The sequence below is a fragment of the Prionailurus bengalensis genome, chromosome E2, assembly GCF_016509475.1.
Source record: "Prionailurus bengalensis isolate Pbe53 chromosome E2, Fcat_Pben_1.1_paternal_pri, whole genome shotgun sequence".
Taxonomy (NCBI): Eukaryota; Metazoa; Chordata; class Mammalia; order Carnivora; family Felidae; genus Prionailurus; species Prionailurus bengalensis.
Window position 1 is genome coordinate 52397455 of NC_057352.1, and position 23543 is coordinate 52420997.

The 23543-nt window shown below is 47.3% G+C and overlaps 1 protein-coding gene across 1 annotated transcript in view; it reads left to right on the plus strand.

Annotated features, from left to right (window-relative positions):
* The window catches only part of VAT1L (vesicle amine transport 1 like), a 147459-nt gene extending 124205 nt beyond the window's left edge, over positions 1 to 23254 (plus strand). The window contains exons 8-9 of the mRNA XM_043599728.1: positions 16789 to 16872; positions 20637 to 23254. Coding sequence (XP_043455663.1) covers positions 16789 to 16872; positions 20637 to 20735 — 183 coding nt within the window. The 3' untranslated portion in view covers positions 20736 to 23254. The remainder of the gene's footprint in view (positions 1 to 16788; positions 16873 to 20636) is intronic.
* The last annotated feature ends 289 nt before the right edge of the window (positions 23255 to 23543 follow it).

A 23543-nucleotide genomic window follows, 5' to 3' on the forward strand; every position in this document is an offset into this window, starting at 1 on the left:
CTCCCCTGCTCGTGCTCTATCTCTCTCTCTCAAAAATAAAGCAACATTAAAAAAAATGTTTTTAAACAAAATCCCAGCTGTTCCACTTTTTTAACTGTGAGACCTTGAGCATATTAACTTCCAGGATTCTTGATTTTCTCCTCTGTAAAGTAGAAATAAAGCACCAAAGTTGATGCGAAGATTAAAGGAGATGATGCCTATGAACCCATTAGCCGGTTACTGCTGGCGTGTTGTAAGTACTCAGAAAAACATAGCTTTTACCGTCGTTACTATCACTATTATATTGCCTAACATAATCAGAGCTCAAATAGCTATTTTTGTCCGCATTATTGTTCTGGATCTATTTCAGTTTTTTAAACAGCTGTGGGTGGCTGGGAGGCAGGTGTACCTGCCTCTCTTTTTGTGCCAAGACTCTGCAGACTGATGAGCAGCGGGAAAGTAAAAGAATCCAGGCAGATGGGACCTTCACGGGGGCAGGTTTTGCATAATTCCACCTGCACACACGCAGAGATAAACTGAACGCTCTCCCAAGCCTTCTTCATCCATGGGATGATTTCTTTTAAAACCTGCATGGAATCCCAAGTAATGAAAAATGATGAGGCTAATTACAGATTCCGCATTGTACACGGGACTGTCTGCCGTGTATTCATACAGATTGTCTGGGTTAGTCAAAGTCCGTTCAGAGTGTTCGAGGATACCATCCGGAAGCTAACAGGTCTAGCCCGTCATAGCCACGGGGCCAAGCTGTCCTATCATCTGGTCTTGTAGCTCCCACAATGCCTAGAATTGCTTTGACGATAGAAGGGCCTGAAAATAAGTGTAGTAAGTGGCCTGTGGTACCTGTATGTATGAAGATTATCAGCTCATTCACTGGGAAACAGGGCTGATTCCAGATTGCAGAGCTTTTAAAAATGATTTTCTTCTAGTAGGAACAATAACACATACTCAGTGGAGACGTTTAAAAATATGCCCCTTTAAAGAAAGAAAAAAAGGGGGAAAAAAAACCCATCTGTCTTCCCATCACCCAACAATAACCCTTGTATATACCGCTGACCCTTGAACAAAGTGGATTTGAACTGTGCGGGTCCGCTTACACACGGATTTTTTTTACAATACGTACTGTTAATGCATTTTCTCCTCCTTATGATTTTCGTAATAACATTTTCTTTTCTCTAGTTTACATTTTTGTAAGAATACAGTATATGAAACATGTAACATACACAATATGCGTTAACCGACTGTTTGTGTTATTGGTAAGGCTTGCAGTCAGCGGTAGATTATGAGAAGCTAAGTTTGCGGGGAGTGCAAAGTTACACGTCGATTCTCGACTCTGTGGGGAGTACCGGGGGGTGGGGAGTGGAGTTGGCACCCCAACCCCGGTGTTTTTCAAGCATCAATTGTACTCTGTTGCTTGTTTCTTCCAGTATTTTCATTTTGTGCATTTGGGGTTTGGTTTTACTATTCTCTGGTTCGGGGGGGGTTGACATTTTTTGGAAATTATAATCACACTGCATAAAAAAACTTTGCAGGATACTTTTTTCCCCCCTCTCAGAGACTCTTTTTAAGCATATTAAAGCTATCATGGCCGCATCATAGTCCAACAAATGAGTACGTCAGAGTTCACTCAGCTGTTTCCCCTTTTATGGACATCTAGGTGCTCATTTTGATTGTTTCAGCCCCTAACAAACATTTTGAATATAAGGTTTTTTCCTGTTATTATTCCAGTTATATCCAGAAGCGGAATTACTAAGTCAGAGAAATTGCAAGGTTGTGCAAGGTGTTTTAAAGACGTTTTAAAGACTCTACAGACATTTCCTATACTGCTTGGTGTGGATACGACCTCAGGTTTTTATTAGTGCGGGTGAATTGCTATCCTCCTCCCCACCTTCCCCCGGACCCTTCGTCTGTTACGGGGACCTTCCCAGATCCACTGTCCCCCAGCAGTTGTTGTCCAAACGCCACCCCTCGGGCATCAGTCCAGTTTGACCGCCCAGCGAACCCCAGTTTGGAGCAAGGCTGGTCAGCCATTCTGTCCCCTACTCGTCAACCAGTTGGCTGAGGCAGTGGCCCCCGGGGCGGGAATGGGAGGCTGCTTCACAACACCTCCCATCTTTGTACTCTTCTCCCCTGTCTATTGAGTCTGGTTGCCGTCTCGTTGCCATGGCGACCCAGTCCCAAGGCTAATAGCTATCTCTTGGTGCTTAGAGGAGAAAACTCAGCTGACAGACGAGCGAGGAAGATGCAGGAGAGAAGAGACTAGCCCCCCGAATGCACCCGCGAACTTCGGCAAACGGGCACAGATAATTAGAAATGAGACTGTAGCGTCACACAGACTCTGACATAAGGAAGGTTCCGGGGCCAGCAAGGTCATCTGTTGCCAAAGCTAATTAAAATGGATGAAGAGAAATCAAATTACCTCAGATCTCGTCTCTGCTTGATGGAGAATCTTTCAAAACATAGGTCAGTGTTTAGAGGCTCTTTCTACCCTTGGGGGAATGATATGGCTTCTAGAAATGACCTGACATGGTCTTAAAGGCGAAGTGGGATTTAATAGCTTATCTCCATATCCCACGGCCATCTTGTCAATTCCACCTGACCAGCATCACCTAGTTCACCCGTATCTCTAATTCCCAGTTCTCTCCGGTCTCCTGTCCTCGTCCAGTGCCCCGCCTGCCGGGATACACCTCCCATGGCTTCCAAGTGAAGGCCTCTCCCACGCCCTGTCCCCACAAAAGAGCCCAACCGTCAAATCTCAGCACACAGCATCCCCCTCACTAACACTCAGTTCCCTGAACGATCCACAACCCCCTTCCAGGACTCTGTTCTTGCCTCAAGTACACGCATCTTGTCTTCCCGGAAGACACCTCCCTCTCCTTCGAAACCCAACACAAATGCCATTTTTCTCTAAATTGAGTCATTTCCTCTCCTGGCTCGAATGCCTCTTCATTCATACCTACAATATAGCTCTTCCCACGCTCTACTGGAATTGAGCGTTTCCGTGGCCTTTCCTCCTCGGCAGCCACGGGCCTGCCTAGGGCAGGGGCTGTGTGTACTCATCTTCCTGAATGCAGCCTGGCACGTGGTCAATCCTGGAGGTCATTACCTCCTCAGAGCTGGGCTAGCTGGTTCAAAGGATACATTCTTCCATCTGGGGAGGTGAAAGTAGCACCTTGAACTTCTCTAGCGCCTAGTTTCCAAGGAAGGCAAAGCCCTCAGTCGTAACGTCGTCATCAAATACGTATCGGGTTCCTAACGATGGTGTAGCAGTTGAGCACGTGGATGCTGCAGCCGTTGTTATAGTTGTTGTTTGGGCAGCAGAGCTCAGAGTTCCTTTTTTATAAGCTTTGTGGCAAATTCCAAACATATTCAAAAGTGTCAGTAGAATACTGACCGTCCTCCCCCATCCACATGCCCATCAACCCAGCTTCCGCGACGATTAACGTTTGGTCAACTTCGTTGCCTTCTGTCGCTCCCTCCCCACCCCACTGCTTGTCCGGAGTATTTTAAGGCAATCCCAGACATAAGGGTCTCACCTGTCGCTATCTCATAAACAGTCTCTGCCAAAAATCCTAGCTCTTCTAGCTGCTATGTCTGTGACCTCAGGCAGGTTAATTAACCTCCCTGATCCTCATTATCTGTATATGTAAATGAGAATGATCACGGCACATCCATCATAGGGTTCTAAGGAGGACCAAATGGAATATTCCACGAAAAACACTTGGTACCTAGCATGTGCCTAGGTCACGCGCTAAGTGGTCAGCATTGGCCATCAAAAATCACTATTGTTATCACTGTCATTACTGAGTTGACCGCACGGTCCCAGCAGCGGGGACATGAAGGACAAACAACAGTATCCATCAGTAATCACGGCTCTCGCAGCAGAAGGAGGGCAGACTGGGGTGTGGAAAACCTGGAGCCTGAGACCAGATAGGAGGCTGGGAAAATCGTCGTCCAGGGTGGGCTGGGGGCTTGAGGTGGGGAGACAACGCACACAGGGAGATGAGAGCAGAGACCTCCCACTGACTGGCTGCTGGCAACCGCCAGCTTGTCCCCTGCATTTAAGACGCTGGGTTTTCTGTTTGTCTCTTTGTTTGCTTGTTTGTTTGTTTCATTTCTTAAACTCCACACGTGAGTGAAATCATATGTATTTGTCGTTCTCTGACTGATTTTACCTAGCGTTATACCCTGTGTGTTCCTCCAAAATAATTAGCAGTAGAGTTACCATATGATCCAGCAATTCTACTACTGGGCATTTCCTTAAAGAAAATAAAAAACACTAGTTCAAAAAGATATAGGTACCCCTAGACCCCTGTGTTTACAGTAGCCAAGATACAGCAGCAACTCAAGGGTCCATCCATAGATAAATGAATAAAGGTGCGGTGTGGAGCATTACTCAGCCATAAAAAAGAATGACATCTTGCCATCTGCAACATGAATAGACCTAGGGGGCACACTCATTATCACCATTCACACTTACAATACGATGAACACGTGCTCACTGTGGTCATTTTTCTAAACACAGAAAATCATGTAATCTCACTTATATGTGGAATCTAAACTAGGCACGCCTACCAAAGCAGAGAACGGAGCAGTGGTTATCAGGGGCCGGTGGAGGGAGGACTGGGGGGGGGCGGTGGTCAAAGGGTACGAAGTTTCAGTTACACAAGATAAATAAGTTCTGGAGGGCTGCTGTGCAGCATGGTGCCTACAGTTAACACGATACGTATTTTATACTTAACATCCGCTAACAGGGCACATCTTATGTGAAAGTGCTCTTACCATAAAATGTAATTAAAACATAATTATTATACTGAAGAGAACAGGAGGAAACTTTGGGAGGGGATGAGTAGGTTTATGGCTTTAATTTAGATGGTGACGCTTTCAAGAGTGCGCACTTTGCAAGTTGTAAACATTAATTATGTACAGCTTTTTACATGTCAAGTATACCTCCATAAAGAGGTCCAAATAAGTAAATAAAAATTTAAAACACAGATGACGAAGAAAATGAAAACTAGCCATATCCCTACCACTCAGAATATAACGTACTATTATTTATATTAATATATATTTTACATAGATGTGATCACTCTGAATATTCAGTTACTCCTTCTCCGTTTCATGTCAGCAAGAAACAGGAGAGGTGACCTTACCGTGTCAGGCCTTACCCCTAATTTTGCTTCTTTTGAAAAGCTGTAGCTACCAGGAAACATAAGGAAAAAATCAATTATTTATCCTGCCTTTCCTGTATGGATTGTTTATCACTGGTAATTAAATAATGGATGAAGGGATGTGTCTCCTTATAAATTATGGCAGCTAATAATACATCAAACCTTGATTTCAGACTTCTAACCTCCAGAGACAATGGCTGTTGTTGGGGCACCTGGGTGGCTCAGTCTGTTAAGCACCCAACTCTTGATTTTGGTTTAGATTGAGCCCAATGCCGGGCTCTGTGCTGAAAGCTCTGAGCCTGCTTCGGATTCTTTCTCTCCCTCTCCCTCTGTCCCTACCCTGTTTGCATGCACAAACAGGCTTGGTCTCTCTCTTTCTCTCTCTCTCTCTCTCTCTCAAAATAAATAAATAAACTTAGAAAAAAAAATTGCTGTTGTTTTAAGCCACCCACTTTGATGTGCTTTGTTTCAGCAGCTCTGGGAAATGAATACATTGCCCAAATATTACCATGTGTTCTTGTTTTTTTAATTTTTATTATTACTATTTTTTAAGTTTATTTATTTTGACAGAGAGAGAGAGAGAACTAGTGAGGGAGGGACAGGAAAAGGGGGGGACAGAGGATCTGAAGCAGGCTCTGTGCTGACAACAGAGAGCCAGACGTGGGGCTCAGACTCACAAACCATGAGATCATGACCGGAGCCGAAGTCAGATGCTTAACCAACAGAGCCACCCAGGCGCCCCCATAATTTTTTTTAAGTGAAAACAAAATGAATAGTTTAGCCATAGACTGGGTGTGATTTTTCAAGGTATTATTACCAGGGTCTCGTCCATATTGCAAATAATTATTTACATGGTGCTAGTTATAGTCAAATACAATTTCATTTCTGGACTCTGGTTTTCACTTTGCAGAGCACTGATTTGCATTTCTTTATTCAAAGATACGCATCTGTACTAGATGGGTCACACTAGATCTTAGTTTCCTTCCTCAAAATGAAATAAGTCTCCCACTGCATTTCCAGCATGCAACTCTGCTTCTGATTTTCCTGCTCAGGTTGCAGCAAGATCTGGCTCATTGTACCACAGGTTGTGGGTTGCTCGATCACCCGCTGATTCTGACTGATGCACGCACATCCCATGACCCCTCCGCCACAGAGATCATCCCCTCAGGCCATGAGCACATGAAACTCAGCTGCTAGGTCCTTTGAGGGGCCACACAGAGCCAGTGAATGGGTTGAATTAATAGTAAAACAGTATCCTGAAGGTCTCTTGACGCACTGAGCCGAAATCAAGTTGTTTGATGTCTACACCAGGGTACAGAGCCAAAGCGGAGAGCGGATTCCTTCCCCGATGCCCCAGAACGGGAGGGGCTGTGGCTGCGGCCCTCTGCTAGTGTCTAACATGCAGTGATAGATAAGCCGAGTGTTAAACTAGGCTCTACCCAGATGTGACAAAGGGGGACAGGCTGGCCCAGAGAGAGATCTTAGCCAAGCAGGGGGCCGGTCTTCCCTGTCCCTTGTCACAAGTCGGCCAGAGCACAGTGCCTGACTCACAGTGGGCGGTCAATATTTGTGAAACAAAGAACCAGTTAAGCTCAAGGGTCTAAAACTTAAGAGCCCCTGAATCACCTAAAGTGGAGGGTCTCCATAGTCTCAACAAACAGGAATAGGCAAGGCCAACATACCACTTTAAAAGCTGCACTCTGTGATTTTGATGTAGGCAGCCTGCCGTCCACACTTTGAGAAAGCCTAACATAACCAATGAACGTTTTGCGGTCAGAGACCATCTCATGTTCTTCTGTTATTGGACACCTGCCGCGTACCGCATGCTCTTCCTAGTCCCGGGGATAGAGCAGAACCCAACCTTCTGTGGGCTGGTCTCTGTCCAAGGTCAAGGTCATGTGGGTAAGGAGGGAGACAGTGCCTGCCCTTGAGCCCAGAGACCAGTGGGAGGGATGGAGAGGGGACCATGAGGAATATGCTTTCACAATATGATAGGTCTCGACTGGAGGTGATTTTGCCCTCCAAGGGACATCTGGCAATATCTAGACACATTTTTGTTTGTCAAAGGGGGAAGTGCCACTTGCGTTGAAAGACGACAGGCCAGAGATGCTGCTAAAGGCCCCGTAATGCACAGGACAGCCCTTCACATCCAAGAATTACCTGGCGCAGAATGTCAATATTTCTAGGTTGACAAAGGCTTCAAGATAGAATGGGTTAAGTGTTATAACCAAGGGACAAGCAAGGTACATAACCAAGTACGGAGGAAATAGCCCACTACTGGTCCTACAATGCGGTGCCCAGGGCCCCGGAGCCTCCCTCCCTGTCTCCCACTCCATCCCACATGTGCATGCCTAGCAAACGTGCATGAAACCTGGAGTTACGCGGGGCTCAGTTTGAAGCCCGGCTCCTCCCCACTGGGCAAGCCACTTAACTCTCCCGAAACCTCACTTTCATCCCAGCTCTCCTCCATGAGCAACAGGGACTCCGGAAGAAAGGGGAGAATATTTTTATGTACCCGTGATTGACAGTCTGACAAACTCCCACTTACCTCACAGGGTTGATGCAATGAAGTGAGGTCATGCTTTGCCCAGTGACAGCACCTGCTAAGTGTCTGTCATGTCAGCTACTGTGATGATAATGAGTGACGCCCCCCTCCCCCCACGGCGGTACCGCCTCTGCCTTGTCCCTTACATTTACCTGATTTTTAGATACAGCTCCTTCCTTGAGACTCTTGCCTTCTCCCAGCACATTGTATAGACAGCGGTGACTCTCCTAGATATGGTGCCAGGTCCAGAGCCTCTAGCCATGCCCTGTCCTTCCTCTCTAAGTGGGGAGATCCTCAAGAAACTCCCCTTCAAAATTTTTTTGTTTATTCATTTTTGAGAGAGGGACAGACAGAGCAGGTGGGGGGCGGGCAGAGAGAGGGTGAGAGAGAGAATCCAAGCAGGCTCCGCGCTGTCACAATGGAGCCTGACGCAGGGCTCGAACTCACAAACTGTAAGATCATGACCTGAGCCGAAACCAAGAGTCGGACGCTTAACCGACTGAGCCACCCAGATGCCCCAAGAAACCGCCCTTCAGTCACAGTGACAACCAGCTTTCAACATGAGCACTTGGTAAGCACCTCAAAGAGCAACACAACTCCTCTTTCATTTCCGCTCCTTACTTTAGGCCATTTTACTATCCAGACAACTTGTCCCAGACATATCTGTCTCTGGTGGCCGGTCTCCTTTGGCACCCTCGGCAGCTCGCCCTTGACTAAACCACAGCTATGTCAATGGCATAATCAACACATCTCAATTCTCTTAGGTTCTAAGGACGCCCCCCACACACCTGCAAGTGGGCCCTTTCTCTCCAAGCCTAAAGAAACGTCACCTCTGCCTTCTAAACGGTAATTTTCTAAAGGTCAGCACGTCTGGTTGTCATTCTTGCAAAAACATGGCTGCCCATCAGAGAACTTCCAAGATTTTGAAGGGTCTCTTTGGCCTCCTTATAGTTCTAACCTTTTCCCACAAACTCATGGCTGGTAGCTCCAGCTGAAAGCCCTCAGCCACCATGGAACATCGTAGTTATCAATCAGTGAGCAAATAAAACCATATTATCTGGAAGCAAGATAATTATACCCTTAATAAGGAACCAGAGTCCTCTGAGCAGAAATACGGAATCTCCCGGCTGGAGGATTTTGCTAAAAGATGCAAAGCAAGGGCCAGTCAGAATTATATGTTGCAAGTTCTACCACCGTCGTGTGGAATTTTCCTGAGCGGTGGCAGCTCAGGTTATTTTTTACCCTTGTCCAGCAGACCTGAGGAGCTTAAGGAACTCACGAGCATTTTCAATAACTCATCATCACTCTCCGTGTTCTTGTGGCCATGAGTGACTCATTCTCTGAGGTGCGCAGTATTTCCTTGGACTGGTTATATGTCCTTCTATTGGCTGAGTGACAGCCTTCTACTTGACCTTCAAATCTCAAAGAGTCACTTCCTTGGTTTGCATCCTCTTCCCCTCCCCAGCTGCTTCCTTTTCTGTGCCCCATCACATTTCGGATGTCTCTCTTGCAGACTGTACAACAGATATGTTTCTGCATGGCATAGGAACCATCTCCTACACTTTTTTCTCTTCCTCCCCAGAACCTCACTCTCATATTGGAATAAGCATCCAGTGAGTGTCCACTTCAGTTCTATTCAACCATCCAAATCCAGCACTGGGAAACATTGGTAAATAAAATAAAACAAACATTGGAGGCAATTCACTAGATTGTTTTTCATCTCTTGCGTTAGTTCAAAATACAATAGGTAAGAATGTATAGTCGGGCTTGATTATGGGCTGCAGATTTCTGCAGAACATTCTAACTTTTGGTTCAATATTTAATTCACTTGAACCCCTCGTGATCATGGTCAAGAGTCAGTGTCATCCAAGTATCCATGAAGGAAAAAGGACCAGGTGCTCCATCTAGATTCCACCATCTTGTTTTTTGCATTCCTGCCTCCTCCTATGCAGAATGTTCTTTACCTTTTTGAAGCCAGAGTTCCTACTAATGGCCCCTTGAAAAATCCTCTTGGAGCATCCCCATGGGCTGTTCAGTGGCCAAACAGATACTTCTAAAAGCTACTTAGTGTTCCCCTTCCTTTAAAAATAACGGTCATCGTTGAGGACCAGAACCAGGGTGGGGCAAGAGATGTGACAAGGGTTAAAAGTTAAGGAGGGGCTTCCTCTCAGGTGCTGACCCAGTGCCTGCCTGACGCTGAGAGTGGGTGCCTCCTTAAATTTTGCACCCTTGTCACCTCCCTTTCTCCACCATAGTCCACAACCTGCATTATTGCAAAGACACCTGTGCAACTCGTCCAAAAAAGCAGTTGGCTGTTTGAACCTTTTCTCTCTTTTCCCAAGTGGGCCAATTTATGTTCCTTAACATTTTACTTTTTCAGTCACTCTTGCATCTAGGTCAAAATCTGAGGGCTCACTCACTGTAGACTCCTAGAGTTATTTGACAAAACATAGAAATTCCAGATTCCAAGTCTATTTGCAATGAATGTATTACTTTTCAATACCCCCTTTGTATTTTAAGCCATTCCAAAGATGGCTGTTGTAAATGTGAGTAATCTTCCATAGATGACATTGGTAGATCTGCTTCTTAATTATAGTATTACTCATTTCTTCCTTTTCAAACCTTTTAATTTATCACCTAATAGGCACAGTGATCCATGGAATAACCCATCTTCATTTTTTCCCCTGTTTTGGGTGGCTAGGCTTATTGTTATTCATAGCACAGGCCAAATGCTTTGATTATTAAGTGGTGTCATTTGTACCCTAATGACTTTGTGCATTTCACACCATTCAAAAGGAAATTGAATATCATGAAACATTAAATGAGATCCCAACAAAGATTGAGCATTGTTAACTTTCATTACTCACGTGTGAAAAAACTGACTACTCAGAAGGTGACTGGAGGTGGAAAGATATTCTAGATTTGTATGGTCACTGTGTGCCCCTGCATCCTTGGAAACTCTTTGCAATACAGTACCAAAGGCCCCAACCAACCTGACCAGCACGTTGCCTCACATTCACTCTTGCTCTTTGTCCTTGCGCCCACTGGCCCCCTTTTCAGTCTCTCCATTCACATTCTGCCCCCTCTCCTGCGAAAGGCCCCTCTCCCTTCTTGTCTTAGCTCCTTCGTACTCATCCTTTAAACCCCAGCTCGACTGCCACTTGTTCAAGGAAGCCCTCTCTAATCTTCCCAAACAGATCAAACCTCCTATCCACATGCTCCTAACACCATCTTAGAATTAGTAAGTGTCAATCTTGCATTCGTTCGAGTCATTCTTTGATGGTCTGCATCTCCCATTAGACCATAAGCTTCATGACGGCATGAGTCTTGTAGGTGTTTACTCACCGTTGTCTTCCCAGGCTTTCAGAAACCCCACCTCTCCTGGTTCCATTGCAGACAGAAGTAAGAATGACTAAGTACTGCTCCTCTGCAAACGTGTTCTGAACCCATTACATTTTCCCCGTAGGCCATGCTTGAACGCCATCTTGAATGCCACTAGACTTTGTTGGAGCATGAACCAACAATGGCCCAGGGTCAACTCTGATGGGTTGCGATCCATGGGGGCTAAATAAACAAATTAAGAACACGTTTTTTTAATTGTGAGATTCTTTTCATTATGTTTAGCCTATTTAATAAGCAAAACCGTGGGTACCTCAGGACAGAGAGAGCCTACTGATTTCATCCATTACTTAAAAAAAATTTTTTTTAACATTTATTTATTTTTGAGAAGAGAGAGACAGAGCATGAGTGGGGGAGGGAGGAGAGAGAAAAAGGGAGACACAAAATCAGAAACAGGCTCCGGGCTCTGAGCTGTCAGCACAGAGCCTGACACGGGGCTCGAACTCACGGACCGTGAGATCATGACCTGAGCTGAAGTCAAATGCTTAACCGACTGAGCCACCCAGGCGCCCCACCATCCATTACTTCATACACAGCTCCTGAACAGGGCTTTGGCACTGTTGAAGGAGTGACTGACTGCATCAATGAATGGATAGAAGAGAGCTATTATCATTTAACATATGAAGCAGGTGAGGAGCAGAGATGAAGCACCTTGCTGGAATGACACTGAAGCAGAGCATAGGACTCAGTGATGATCTCACTGCCGCCTGCCGCCATCCACTTGTGATGGTACCAAGGTGGCCTCCCAGGGACAGGAAAGAAGTATCAGAAAAGCTCAGGTAGCCTCTGTGCTCAGGATCTCGGCATCTTGAGGTGTCTTAATCATATGACTCACATTTCCTCCCACTGTCTGGAGGGGAGACCCGCTCTGGCTGAGACAGCCTGAGTATGCCCAGAATCCCGAGCCCGGGAAATTCCAGCTGCCAAGACCAGACTTGGCCAGCCGCACAGCTGGCGGTGGCTTCTCAGACTGAGTGTGAGAGGCCACGGCCCTGATTACAAACAGACTCCACTGGGACACCCGGGCAGCACTGAGCAGGCCCCCAACAGGCAGCGGCCTGGGCCGAGGGCTCTGAGATGAGCGTCAGGTGAGACAGAAACCTCTCGTGTGGCTCAGCCACGTGACCTCTCACTCTCTCCACATACCACTTGCTTATTCATCCATCCGTTCATCCTGGAGGCTATCATATGCCCAATACACCCGTTCACTGGGGTCCCTGAGGTTGGTGCCACTGTCCCACCATCTAGAGCTGCACTCCCCAATACGGTAGAGATGAGCCATGTGCAGCCACTGGGCACATGAAGCATGACTCATCTGAATTGAAACACGCTGTAAGAACAAAATACACCCTGGATTCCAGACACGTATAGTACGAAAGGAGGAAGGAGCATAAAATATCTCATGAAGACCTTATTATGTGGAGCATATACTGAAGTGATAATATTTTGGATAGATTTGGTCAAAGAAAATATATTCTTAAAATTGATTTTACCAGTGTCTTTTTACATTTGTTAATGTGAGTAACTAGAGAAATTTTAGTGTATTTGTAGCCCATTTCATATCTCCACTGCACGGCGCTGGCCTAACGTACTGGAGAGAAGGGCCAAGTTCCAAGCTGGGGGTAAGGGTGATGTTATAGCTGGCCTGAGGTGCCCAGGGAGCCCAAAGGAGACTTGGCCCCAAATGCAAGAGTGGGGGCGGGGGAGTAGCAGCTTCCTAGAAGGGTCCACATCGAGAACAAGAGCCCCAGAACAAATCCAAGTTAGATCCGGGACCAGGAAAGTCCGGGAAGGAACCCCGTGTATACAGAGGCACAAAGCTGAGAAGCCCAGTAACCTCCAGATAAGCGTCCGGTGGCAGGAGTGAGGGAGGTGTAAGACAAAGTAGTGACACAGGAAAGGACAAGAGACGTCCGTTCCTGAGAAGTCAGTCCAGTGTTGTCCAGCAGGATGACTATGTGAGCCACAAGCCACGTTTTCAGTTTTGTAGTAGCCACATCCAGAGAAGTAAAAAGTGGGGGGGTTAACTTTAGTAGTCTTTTATTTAAGCCAGAGTATTTATCATGTTAACGTTTCACCGCGTGATTGATGACAACAATTCGTAACGACATAGTGTATCTGCTCTCGTTGTCTTTGAAGTTGGCCGCGTGGCTTACACGCACAGCACATCGAAGTCTGTGCTGGCCCCAGTTCAGGTGCTCAGTGCCACCACATGTGACTTGTGGCTACTGCATTAGGCAGTGCGGGGCTCCTAGGATTTTCCCATCATCAAGTGCGCTGGGAAAAGGTTTGGAGCAGAAGTGTCCCTTAGGAAAAAAAGAAAAAACAAAAATGGTAGCCACAAGAGAGACAAGGAGCTCTCTGGAAGTTGTCGCCACCATCTTTTGGTCACTGTCACCTACCGAGGTCACTGTCACCTACCGATCCTTGAGCATCAAGGTACTTAGCTGTAAAATGGGTAACATAGATCTCTCAGTTTACGAACTGGTATTTTGGGAGCAAAGTCTCTTTTTGCAGACGTCACCTCGTGATGGAGATGTGTGAGGGCAGTTTCGGGGTGCAGACAGCAGAGCCCTGTCCTGGATTTTGTCCAGAGTAAAGGGGTAAAGGGGTAACTGTAAAGGGGTAACTGCTCTCTCAGTTCGAACTCCTTTCAGTGGGCGACCGGGGACAGGTTCCTTAGATTTTTCACCTTTAGGTTTCTCATCTGTGAACCTGTGGTGTGCACATAAAAGGAAGCAACGTGTGTAAAGTGCCTCACCTGATAAAAAATTGATCAGAAAATGGCCATTTCTTTCCTTCTGCGCTGTCATCAAAAGGGCTGTTTCACGTCTCCAAGAGCAGCCTAAGAGGATGTTAAACTCCAACAGCATGACTGGGGATCAGACTAGTGCAGTTGTGTCTCAGAAACATTCCCAACCCTTTCTCTATCCCCTTCAAAAGGAACTTCAAGGAGTCAGTTCATTTCAGAAGGAAACTGGCCAAAAAAATATGCAGATTAGAGCCAGCCCTTCGGGGGGGGCTTTTTTTTTCTAGCATCACAATAAGCTTTAACTGGAAAAAAACAGCTTTTCAGCGTCCCTGGGCTCTATCTTACTGGAGAAATGGCACAAAAATTCTTCCGAAGCTCCAAGGAGTTTCCAGGTGCTTAATGACTTGTCAGGGTAATAAACAACTGAATTCTGGGAAATCATTATGTGAGATGTTACCTACCACCTTCCTCTGCCTTTGAGAATCAAATGAAACAACATAGTCTGGGCGGAACGGGGGCGGGGGGCAGGGGGAGGAAGCATCAGTTTTGAAGTCTGACAAACCCGAGTTTGAACCACAGTCCTGTCACTGATGGCCACATAGTCTTTGGACAGATTGCTTTGATCTTTGAGCATCAAGGTACTTAGCTGTAAAATGAGTATGACATATATCTTACAAGAGAAGAGCTATGTATGAAAGGCAAGAATGTTAGTTATCTATTGCTGCATAACAAAATGTCCCCAGAACTTACTGGCTTAAAATAATATTTGTGATCTCACGTTACGTGGGTGAGGAACCTGGGCATGGTTTAGCTAGGTCCTTGGGCTCAGGGTCTCCCAAGGTGTCAGCCACGGCTGCGTTCTCATTTCTAGGCTTAACTCAGGAAGGATCTGCTTCTGAGCTCTCTCATTGGTTGTTGACAGGAGCTAGTTCCCCATGGGCTTTTGGACCGAGGGTATCAGTTCGTCAGTGGTTGTCGGTGGGAGGTCTGCCTCAGTTCCCTGCAGGGTGAGCCTCTCCCTAGGGCAGCTTACAGCAGGGCAGCTTGTGTCACCAGAGCAAGAAGGCACGAAGAGTCAGAGGAAGAGACGACAAGACAGAAATCAGTCTTTCATAACCTAATCTTGGAGGTGACATCCCATCACTTTTGCTGTTTTCCAACGGTCAGAAGCAAGTCAGCAGGTTTGGCCCACATTCGAGGGAGAAAGGGTGTGTGTCAGGGGGAAAGGAAGGTTGGGAACCATTCTGGAGGCTGTCTGCCACGGTATTTAAACATTCTCGGTATATAGTCGTGATGACCAGACATGACAGCATTTTGAAAAGCAGTGTTCACCACAGAAATAAAAGACATCTATTGGCATGTGTATCAGGGTCAGGAAATTTAATCATATGACACTACCAGTCTATAAAAGGGCTGATTCTAACCGATACTAGGTTTTCCAAAGACTACATTTAAATATGCATTTAACTTACATTACATACTGATTTGATAACATATTGCCAAATAACAATGTTTGGAGTTAAAAGGCACTCATTTCTCCTAATGTTTTATCATGTGTCTGAACCCCTTTCTGATTATTTTAGGATGTCCACGTTTTTATGGGGATGTAAGTAAAAATATTCATCTCGATTTTCTCATTTAGCACCATTACAAAGGCATTTGGCCCTGCTGTACTTTCCTTGTAATTAGCAGCTTAATAGCAACATAGTATTTCCATTCTGTAGCTAAATCTAAGAGTCGTGGTTTACTTAACCATTCCTTTACTCTGTGATACAGAAGTGGCAGCAAGTGTTTCACCGTTAAAAGCAATGCTGTGATTGAGTATCTTTTGTGTGGTAAGTTTTTTCCCCCACAATTTGAATTATGTCTTTAGGCTAAGTCCCAGAAAAGCAATTAGAGTATACACATTTTAACGGCTCAAGTTTTTATCCAAACGGGAAGACAGGTTTCCTCAAAGACAGACGTCTCAGTTTACTTTAAACTAAAAACAAAAACAAAAACAAACAAACAAACAAACAAAAACTATGGCATGTAGCCTATAAGGACATTTCATGAATACTTGTGGACTTGAATGAGTGAACAAAAATATTTAAAAATCTGAGACTTCAGGAAAAAATATTTAGGCCAGATCTCTTGTAACTTTTTTTAAAAATCAAGAGATGTTGTATTTCCATTTAGATTTCACTAAGAAATGTGGAGGGCCTATTCATGCCAAGCACTGGGCATGGTTGCCCTTTGCTTATCTCATTTCATCCTCCCCAGCGCCCCCTACAGCTCACTTTCCGCACAGCCAGAGAGTGAAATGCTCAAAGCATAAATCAGATCAGGGCACACGCTTGCTTTTTAAGTAAGCCCGTATCATTTGGAAGGAAAAGTAGGTCCTCTTCTCTGGGCAGAATACTAGTTCTGGAGAAAACTCTACTTACGTAGAAACAAAATTTCCACGCAATAACCAGGAGTAACCTAAGGGAATTTTCCTGAATATAGTTTAGCTTGGGTAATGGATCATTTTAGTTAAACTACGAATCAGAGTTATAGAACACTTTGGTAAGCAGGGCACAAGTGACTCTGAGAAAAATAATTTTACCGATCAGAATTTACTCTGACTGATGTCTTTCTTGGAACCTCACGGTACCCTCCTCCCCACCAACTCCCCCCCCCCCCACCTTTTAAAGAAAATTTCGTCGTCTTATTACAAGGACTATCACTTTCATTTCTTAGACCCAGAGGACCAAGTTGCTTGCACAAGCTCAGAGTGCCTGAGTGACACCATCAGAATTTATTTCCACCCAGGGTCCCAAAGCGTCTCTGGCTTGGCTGCTAACCTTGGACCACAGCGCCCCCACGTGGGCGGCGGCTGGTTTGGCTTTTCCACCTGGGCAACTTCTCACCCAATCAGCCCTTCCGTTTTTCTCCCGGCTCAGGTGAAGGAGGCCATGCAGCGGATCCACGACCGAGGAAACATCGGCAAGTTAATTCTGGATGTAGAGAAGACCCCGACTCCACTGGTGAGTCAAACGCAGAGGGATCCGTTCAGTTCAGCACGACAGGGTCTATCAGACGCAGGCACAGGTGGGGGAGAGGGAAATACAGGCGGCTCTCTGGCTCGCGGAGGAGACCTGTGTAATCAAACAACCATGCAAATGGACAATTAGTCACACCGCTGGGATGCGTGCTGAGAAGGAAAGGAAATGCCTCAGTGCGAGCATTTCAAGAGCAATCTAAGGGCAGTCAGGAAAGATAGGGATAACCTGCCTATCACAGGTGCTGCCTCTTGGTTGCCACAGGTGAGAGGAATTCCTGGTAAAATCTAATAGAGTCACGCACATTCTCAACAGAAGGATGCCACCTGCCTCCGAGATGCCTCCTGCGGGTACCCTTATGTCCAGGGATCCCTCCAGGAGTGAAGCGTGTCAAAGTCACTCCCCAACCTGCTTGCTGGGGCCACCGGTGGTGGGAGGGGGCGATGTAGTGTGCGGTCGACACACAGAGCGCCGTCAGACTGCGTGGATTCAGAGCCTGGCTCTCCTCTCCTGTGTGTGACCCTGGGCGATTATCCCGCCTGTCTATCTTCAGTAGCCCTGTCTGCAAACGAAGTTCTCACAAGTCAATTAGAGTGATACACATAAGGCATCGTCCCATGCATACTAAGTTCTGGGAAAGGATTAACAGCGAAAATACTTGGGGTTTTTTGTTTCTTCGCTTTCTCACCCGTTGAGTCTTGAACCTGCATCGGGCATTTATAAAAGAAAAAAACTAAATTATTTGCAAGTTTTAGTGTGTATTTTTTTTTTTAGGTGTACCTTGGCTTTTGTAACCATAATTTAGTTCAGGAAGGACGGTCATTTCACTCAATGAAGGGTGATTTCATGAGAGGGCATTTCACAAAGTGCAAATGACCACCAAGTATAGGGACATCGTATGTTAAGTGCTTATGAAGTTCTAGGGGTGTGACAGCAAGTATCTGAAGGCAGATGAGGGGTTGAGGCTAGGGAGGAGGCGAGGGCTGGGCTCTCGGGTCTTCTGTGCACTTCTGTTGTTCTTAAGACACATGACCAGGTCTGTTTTACCCCATCAGTAGAGGGGATCTAGAGCCAACCTGGACAGTTTGTTTTAACCAAGATAGTTGCCATCAGCTTCCTGCCTGTGACTGTTACACAGGAGGTCCCGCTGGGCCCTTGGACTTTGGGAAGGCCTGTTTGACCACAGGGGATTCTCACCAGTTGGGCTGAAAAGCCCAACTTTGAGGGTGAGACCTCAGGACCTGCCATGGTGCTGGTTCCTGAATCTCACTCAGGAGGGCTTCTACCTTAGGACCGAAAGAAACAAAGAGATGTGGTGAGTGGCCAACTCAGATCTGTGGTGTTTGGAAGGCCTCTGCGGGGAGAAGGCCACGGCCTGCCTGGATAGAGACGAGACCTGAAGGAGGAGGAGCGTGTAGTCAGGCTAAATAAACAGAGGGCATCGTGAGGGCCAAGATGGGTCCGGCGAATCTTTTCTACGGCAAGCGCCTAACGAAAGGAAATGGCATGGGATCAAGGCCCCTCGGGAACGCATCATTTCCCACTGGGCAGCTGTTGGGGGTGGGGGCAGTGCGGGGCCTACAGAGGGGCCTTCTTCTATTAGAAGGGCCACTTTCAGAGCTCAGGCCAAGCCAAGGGCCCCGAATCTGCCTCGCTGAGTACACTGCACGGTACTCCCCCTCCTCCAGGAACTATCGGGGCTACGAGGGGCTCGGGCAGCGCTCTGGAAGTGCCTTTGCCAGGAGTGCCTACGAAGTGCCTGCCAAGAGTGAAGGCTCTCCTGCGTGGGGCCTTCCCTCAATGAGGCTGAGCCAGGGCGGAGCTGAGCTCACCTGAGGACGGGTCCCAGGGTCCCAGCAGAGACCGGGCTGCTTCCTCCGGACCCCACGGCGTCGGGGCGCAGCTCTGGCCCCGGCCTGACCGGCGCCCCTGAGAACAGTGGCAGCCTTTTCTGAAGCCTGCCGACCTCTGCTGCCCCGCCACTGCCCCGGGGACGTCACCTCTGGGTGTCCCTGCGCGCTGCGGGAAAACAGCCTGCCCACCTTGCACAGGGGGCAGTAGTTACTGTTTCTGCTGCTTCTTGTTGAGAAGATGGAAAGGGGTAATGTGTCTGATCCCCTGGCACACTGGTGAATGTGGGGTACAGACTAAGAAGGCAGAGCTCTCGTGATTATTTTTGTTGATGTTTATTTATTTTTGAGAGAGAGAGAGAGAGAGAGAGAGAGCGAGCGAGCCCGACGCGGGGCTCGAACTCACGAACCGCGAGATCATGACCGGAGATGAAGCCGGATGCTTAACCGACGGAGCCAGCCAGGCGCCCCCAGAGCTCTCACGATTATTCGCTCGCTATTCTCAGAGTTCGTACTCTACGCTCCTGCGTGACAGGTCCTGTGCTAGTTGCAGAGGGTGACACAGGAAGACAAGAGGAGACCTGGTCATCTTCCACGGTGTCTGCGCTTCCCGTGGTGGGGCAGGTGGACGGCGGTCAAGAGGCCATCCGTCCAGATGGGACACTGCTGATCTGTGCTACGAAGAAGAGCTGATCATGGTGGGGGGGGGGAACCGTTCCAGTTAGGGTAGTCTGGGAAGGCTTCCTTGAGGAAGCGGGCTGAGCGCTGAAAGCAAAGTAGGCACCAGTTAGGGGAGGGAGTGGCGGGCTGGCATTGCAGGAAGAAGACACTGCCTGTGGCCAAGAGGGCAAATCCAGCTCCAGGACAGGCAACGCGGGGAGGCCCGAGGACCGTGGGCCCAATTCCTGTTTGAAAGAATGAGTGGTGGGCATAGGCAAAGACTCGGGTTTAGGAGATCTGGGCTTCAGGGCAAAGGACGTCGATTGGGGCTTAGGAGTGGAAATCTGAGGCCCAGTTCGCTAAGGGGGCTGCTGATGGACAGGACTAGGATGTCTTGAGCATCCGTCATGCGCTCGGCCCGTTGCTGGACGCTTCAAGTACATCATGTTACTTTGTTTCACTTGGTCCTCATGATAGCCTTGTAAGGCAGGTGGGTTTATTCCCGTTGTAACCATCCACAAAAGGGAGGCTCAGAGAGGGATAATAATAACCACGCCAGGGACTGGTGGAGATGGCTAGCTAGCTAGAACCAAAGTCCACATTTGTGGACACGGTGTTCTGTGTAGACAATAAAGGACACGAATGCACATTTGTTAGTATGGTTGTTCTGGCTTCTTAGGGAGTGACAGCACCAGGACTTCAACCCCGGCCAGTCCGTGCAGTGGACGCTCTCAGTGCCTAAGTGCGTCCCCCAGCACCTGGCCCCTCTGACTGAGAGCCTCCAGCCCCAGAAACATGTGTGGCCAGCACGTACAGAACTGGCCAGAGAGGCCAGGGAGATACCCACCTTGGCCATTCCTTGGCTTCCCCCCCCCCAAATTTGCGGGACACCTGTGAGGGGCATGCCCCTCACTGTCTCCCAGTGGTCCCCAAGAGGACTGAGCCCCAGTCGCCCACATCAGGAGCCTACTTATTAGGCTCCCTTGCCTTTTCTGTCTCGTCTCCTTCCTCCCTACCAGCGCTTCCTTGGAATCATCTCCCAAATTCCCAATCCTTGCACTCAGATCCTTACGTCAGGGCCCCCGCCCTAAAACAGGCGGCACCACACTGCCCTCCTGGGGAAGGAAACGACCCTAACTCTTAGCCCTCGAAGGAGGCCTTCCCAAGGGGCTTCCTCAGATGCTCCAGGAAGGGAGGAGACATCGCAGACCTTCTAAAACGCCCTGTGTTGAATTGCAGATGGCCAACGACAGCACAGAGACCAGCGAGGCGGGGGAGGAGGAGGAGGACCACGAGGGCGACAGCGAGAACAAGGAGCGGATGCCCTTCATCCAGTAGCCCAGGACCCTGGCAGGAGAACACGGAGGATGATTGGGAACAAGAGGAGCCGGTGGAGAAAGTTCTTCTGTGCCCCAGTGAACAAATGCTGTAGCCCACTGTGTGTTGTGTTTGTCTGCAGTCAGCTGAGCTAAAAAGCTGTTGATCACTGTTGTTTTTGAAATTAAGTGCCAATCCCATCCCACGCAGTATTAAGTCCCTCCCCCACTGTGTGTTACTCTCTCCCCTCTCCCCTCCTTCACAACCATCCATCTTTGGGTCCTTCTTGACAGTTCTTAGAACAGCCTTGCAACTTAATACAAGCCCTCAGGCCCAGTGCCTACAAGACCAGACGTGGGCAAAGACAAGTTTCGACTGAAGGGTGTTATCTTAAGAGCAGTGTCCAGATCCTGGGAAGCTTCAGGCCAGTGACACTTTTTGCCTCCAGCCACCCATGATTCTGACAAGAGCGCTTGCCAATGTGGCTGGCAGAAAGAGGGTAGGCCGGCGGGTGTTTTTATGAGCCCATACATTTAGGATCTCTCCAAACAATCCTTTCCGTCTCCCCGTTCAAGAGGCAACTTCCTTACATGCATTGAGTTGTTTAATGGTCCAGAGGTTGAACCACTGTCCTCTCAGCCTCTGATGCTTGATCCCTTCACTGGTTCTTAACCATCAACACAGGAAAACAGACGTGGAGTTTTCAGGATAGAGGATGGGTCAACAGCATGAGTTTGAGGACCAGCCACAGAGACTTCTCCTCGGAAACCATGTCTCATGAGCAAAATCCTCCCCTCCCCCACCATGTACATTTTATTTCAATTGTAAGAAAACTCACCACGTGTGGGACTATTTCAGAGGTCATTACCGAGATTTGCCTACATTTGCACACCTGCCACGGGCATTACCGATTTTGCTATTTCCATTTCCTGGTAGTGAGCAGCTACCTTTACCAAGGATCCCCCGGGGAAGACCTCCCTTGTAGACCATATTTGGGGAAAAAGAAAATCAGTGAGTGTCTCTTTTCTTGCCAAAGCATGTTCCGACATGTAACAAACTCTAGCGATACAAACGGTTGACGTTCAGTATCTGATGCCAAAAGTGCAGTTCCTCTCCTCTGAAATATAAAATTACGGTGCAGACTCTTTGTAGGGCCCCTGCTTTTTGGTAATCGGGGACCAAACTACTTGATTGCACACCCTTGTCCGATTTTCCAGCTCCTAAACTCCTAGGAAACCCCACACCCAGCCCCACCACACTTGACATGCCTTGAGGCGAACCTTTCCCCTGACGGATGAGGAAGAGTCTCAGTGTCTCCACAAGGGGGCTCCTCATTCACTGCTCCTACTCCTGGCTCAAAGGGTGACTCCTTCATTCACAAACCAAGCTGGAGACACATGGAGCCCACACGATTAGCACCCCCCCCCCCCCCCCCGCCAAGTCACTTTGCTTTCTGGAAGACCTTGGAGGGCTCCCACCTTGCCCCACCTCTCCACCAGTGAGCCTTAGGGTCGACCCAACTCTTTCCCCAAATGATGGGAATGAATGCATTCCAGCAATTACCTTTTCATTTCCAAAGTCCTTTTGTAACAAATGTCACCTCATTGATCACATTCTTTTTTTTTTCCTACCCCAAGCTTGTGATGATGACTTATTTATGCCAAATATTTATCTGAAGGGAGTTTCTCCTCGTTGTGAATGTACTTGTAAAATATGAAGGCAAAAAAGGGTGCCGCCATCTGATGAGCAGGGAGGTGACAGTATCTCAGAAGACACTGACATCTTCTGTTAATACCCCATGACTCACCGGCGTTTCATTTCTGGGCCACGTAGAAAGATAATGTGGAGGTTTATCTCCCCACCCCCAAAACTTTCGCTAAATGCTGTATTATTGGTCATGTTTCTCCCATAACCAAGCTGACAATGAGGTTTTAAGGAGAACCACCCAAGTGACATTCCTGGTGAGCTGGACAGAAACGGCATTTTCTAGGGCTGGGGTAACAAAGAGCCACCGGCCACATCAGGGCTGTCCTCTGCGAGGGGGGCGAGAACTGTCTTCGCAGAATCCCACCACCGGCCTTTGTTCTGTCCAGAGGAGAGGCATTTAAAAAAAAAAATCATGCTTCCCCAAATCTGTTTTTCAACTAGCAAGATTAATACAGTCAAATTATGGCCGTTGGTTAAAGAAGAAACCCTTTTGGCTCTTCGGAATACAGAGTGAGAAAGGAAAACTAGAGTCTCACTATCAAGGTCAGGTTGTGCCCTGAAGAACAGGAGAAATACCAAAATTAACCCTTTACTGCACCCTTGTTTTTTAAGCACCTTCTTCCTGTCACGTGATTGGTTTTCTGAAGGAGATGTAAAGAAAGTCTCAGTTTGCCTTAAAGGAACTGTGAAGGCTTCTCTGTCATCTAAACTTGATTGGAGTGAACTGAAACATTGTCTAATGTATTTGTGGCTTTAGAGCTTTTGTTACATTGTGCCTACAAAGCAAATTATGTTTACATAAAATATATAATAAAGTATTCAGCATAGCATAACCTAGCCTGGCGTCAGTGACCCCACATCCATGGCTGTTGGGAAAATATCGCCACTATTAAAATGTAAGGAGTGGGTGACCAAAAAAGAAAAGGAAATTAAAAATATGTGATAGAAGAATCTTCAAATGAGAAACTAAAGACTGCATAGAGAAAACAGGAGTCAAAATAAGACGAGCTAAAGGCTTTTTTTTTTTTAAAGAAAAAACATTCAAGTTCCCTCAAGCAAGAAAGTAAAACCACTAAAGAAAAGAACTGTCCAAGACATCATATAATAATAATGGCAATAATT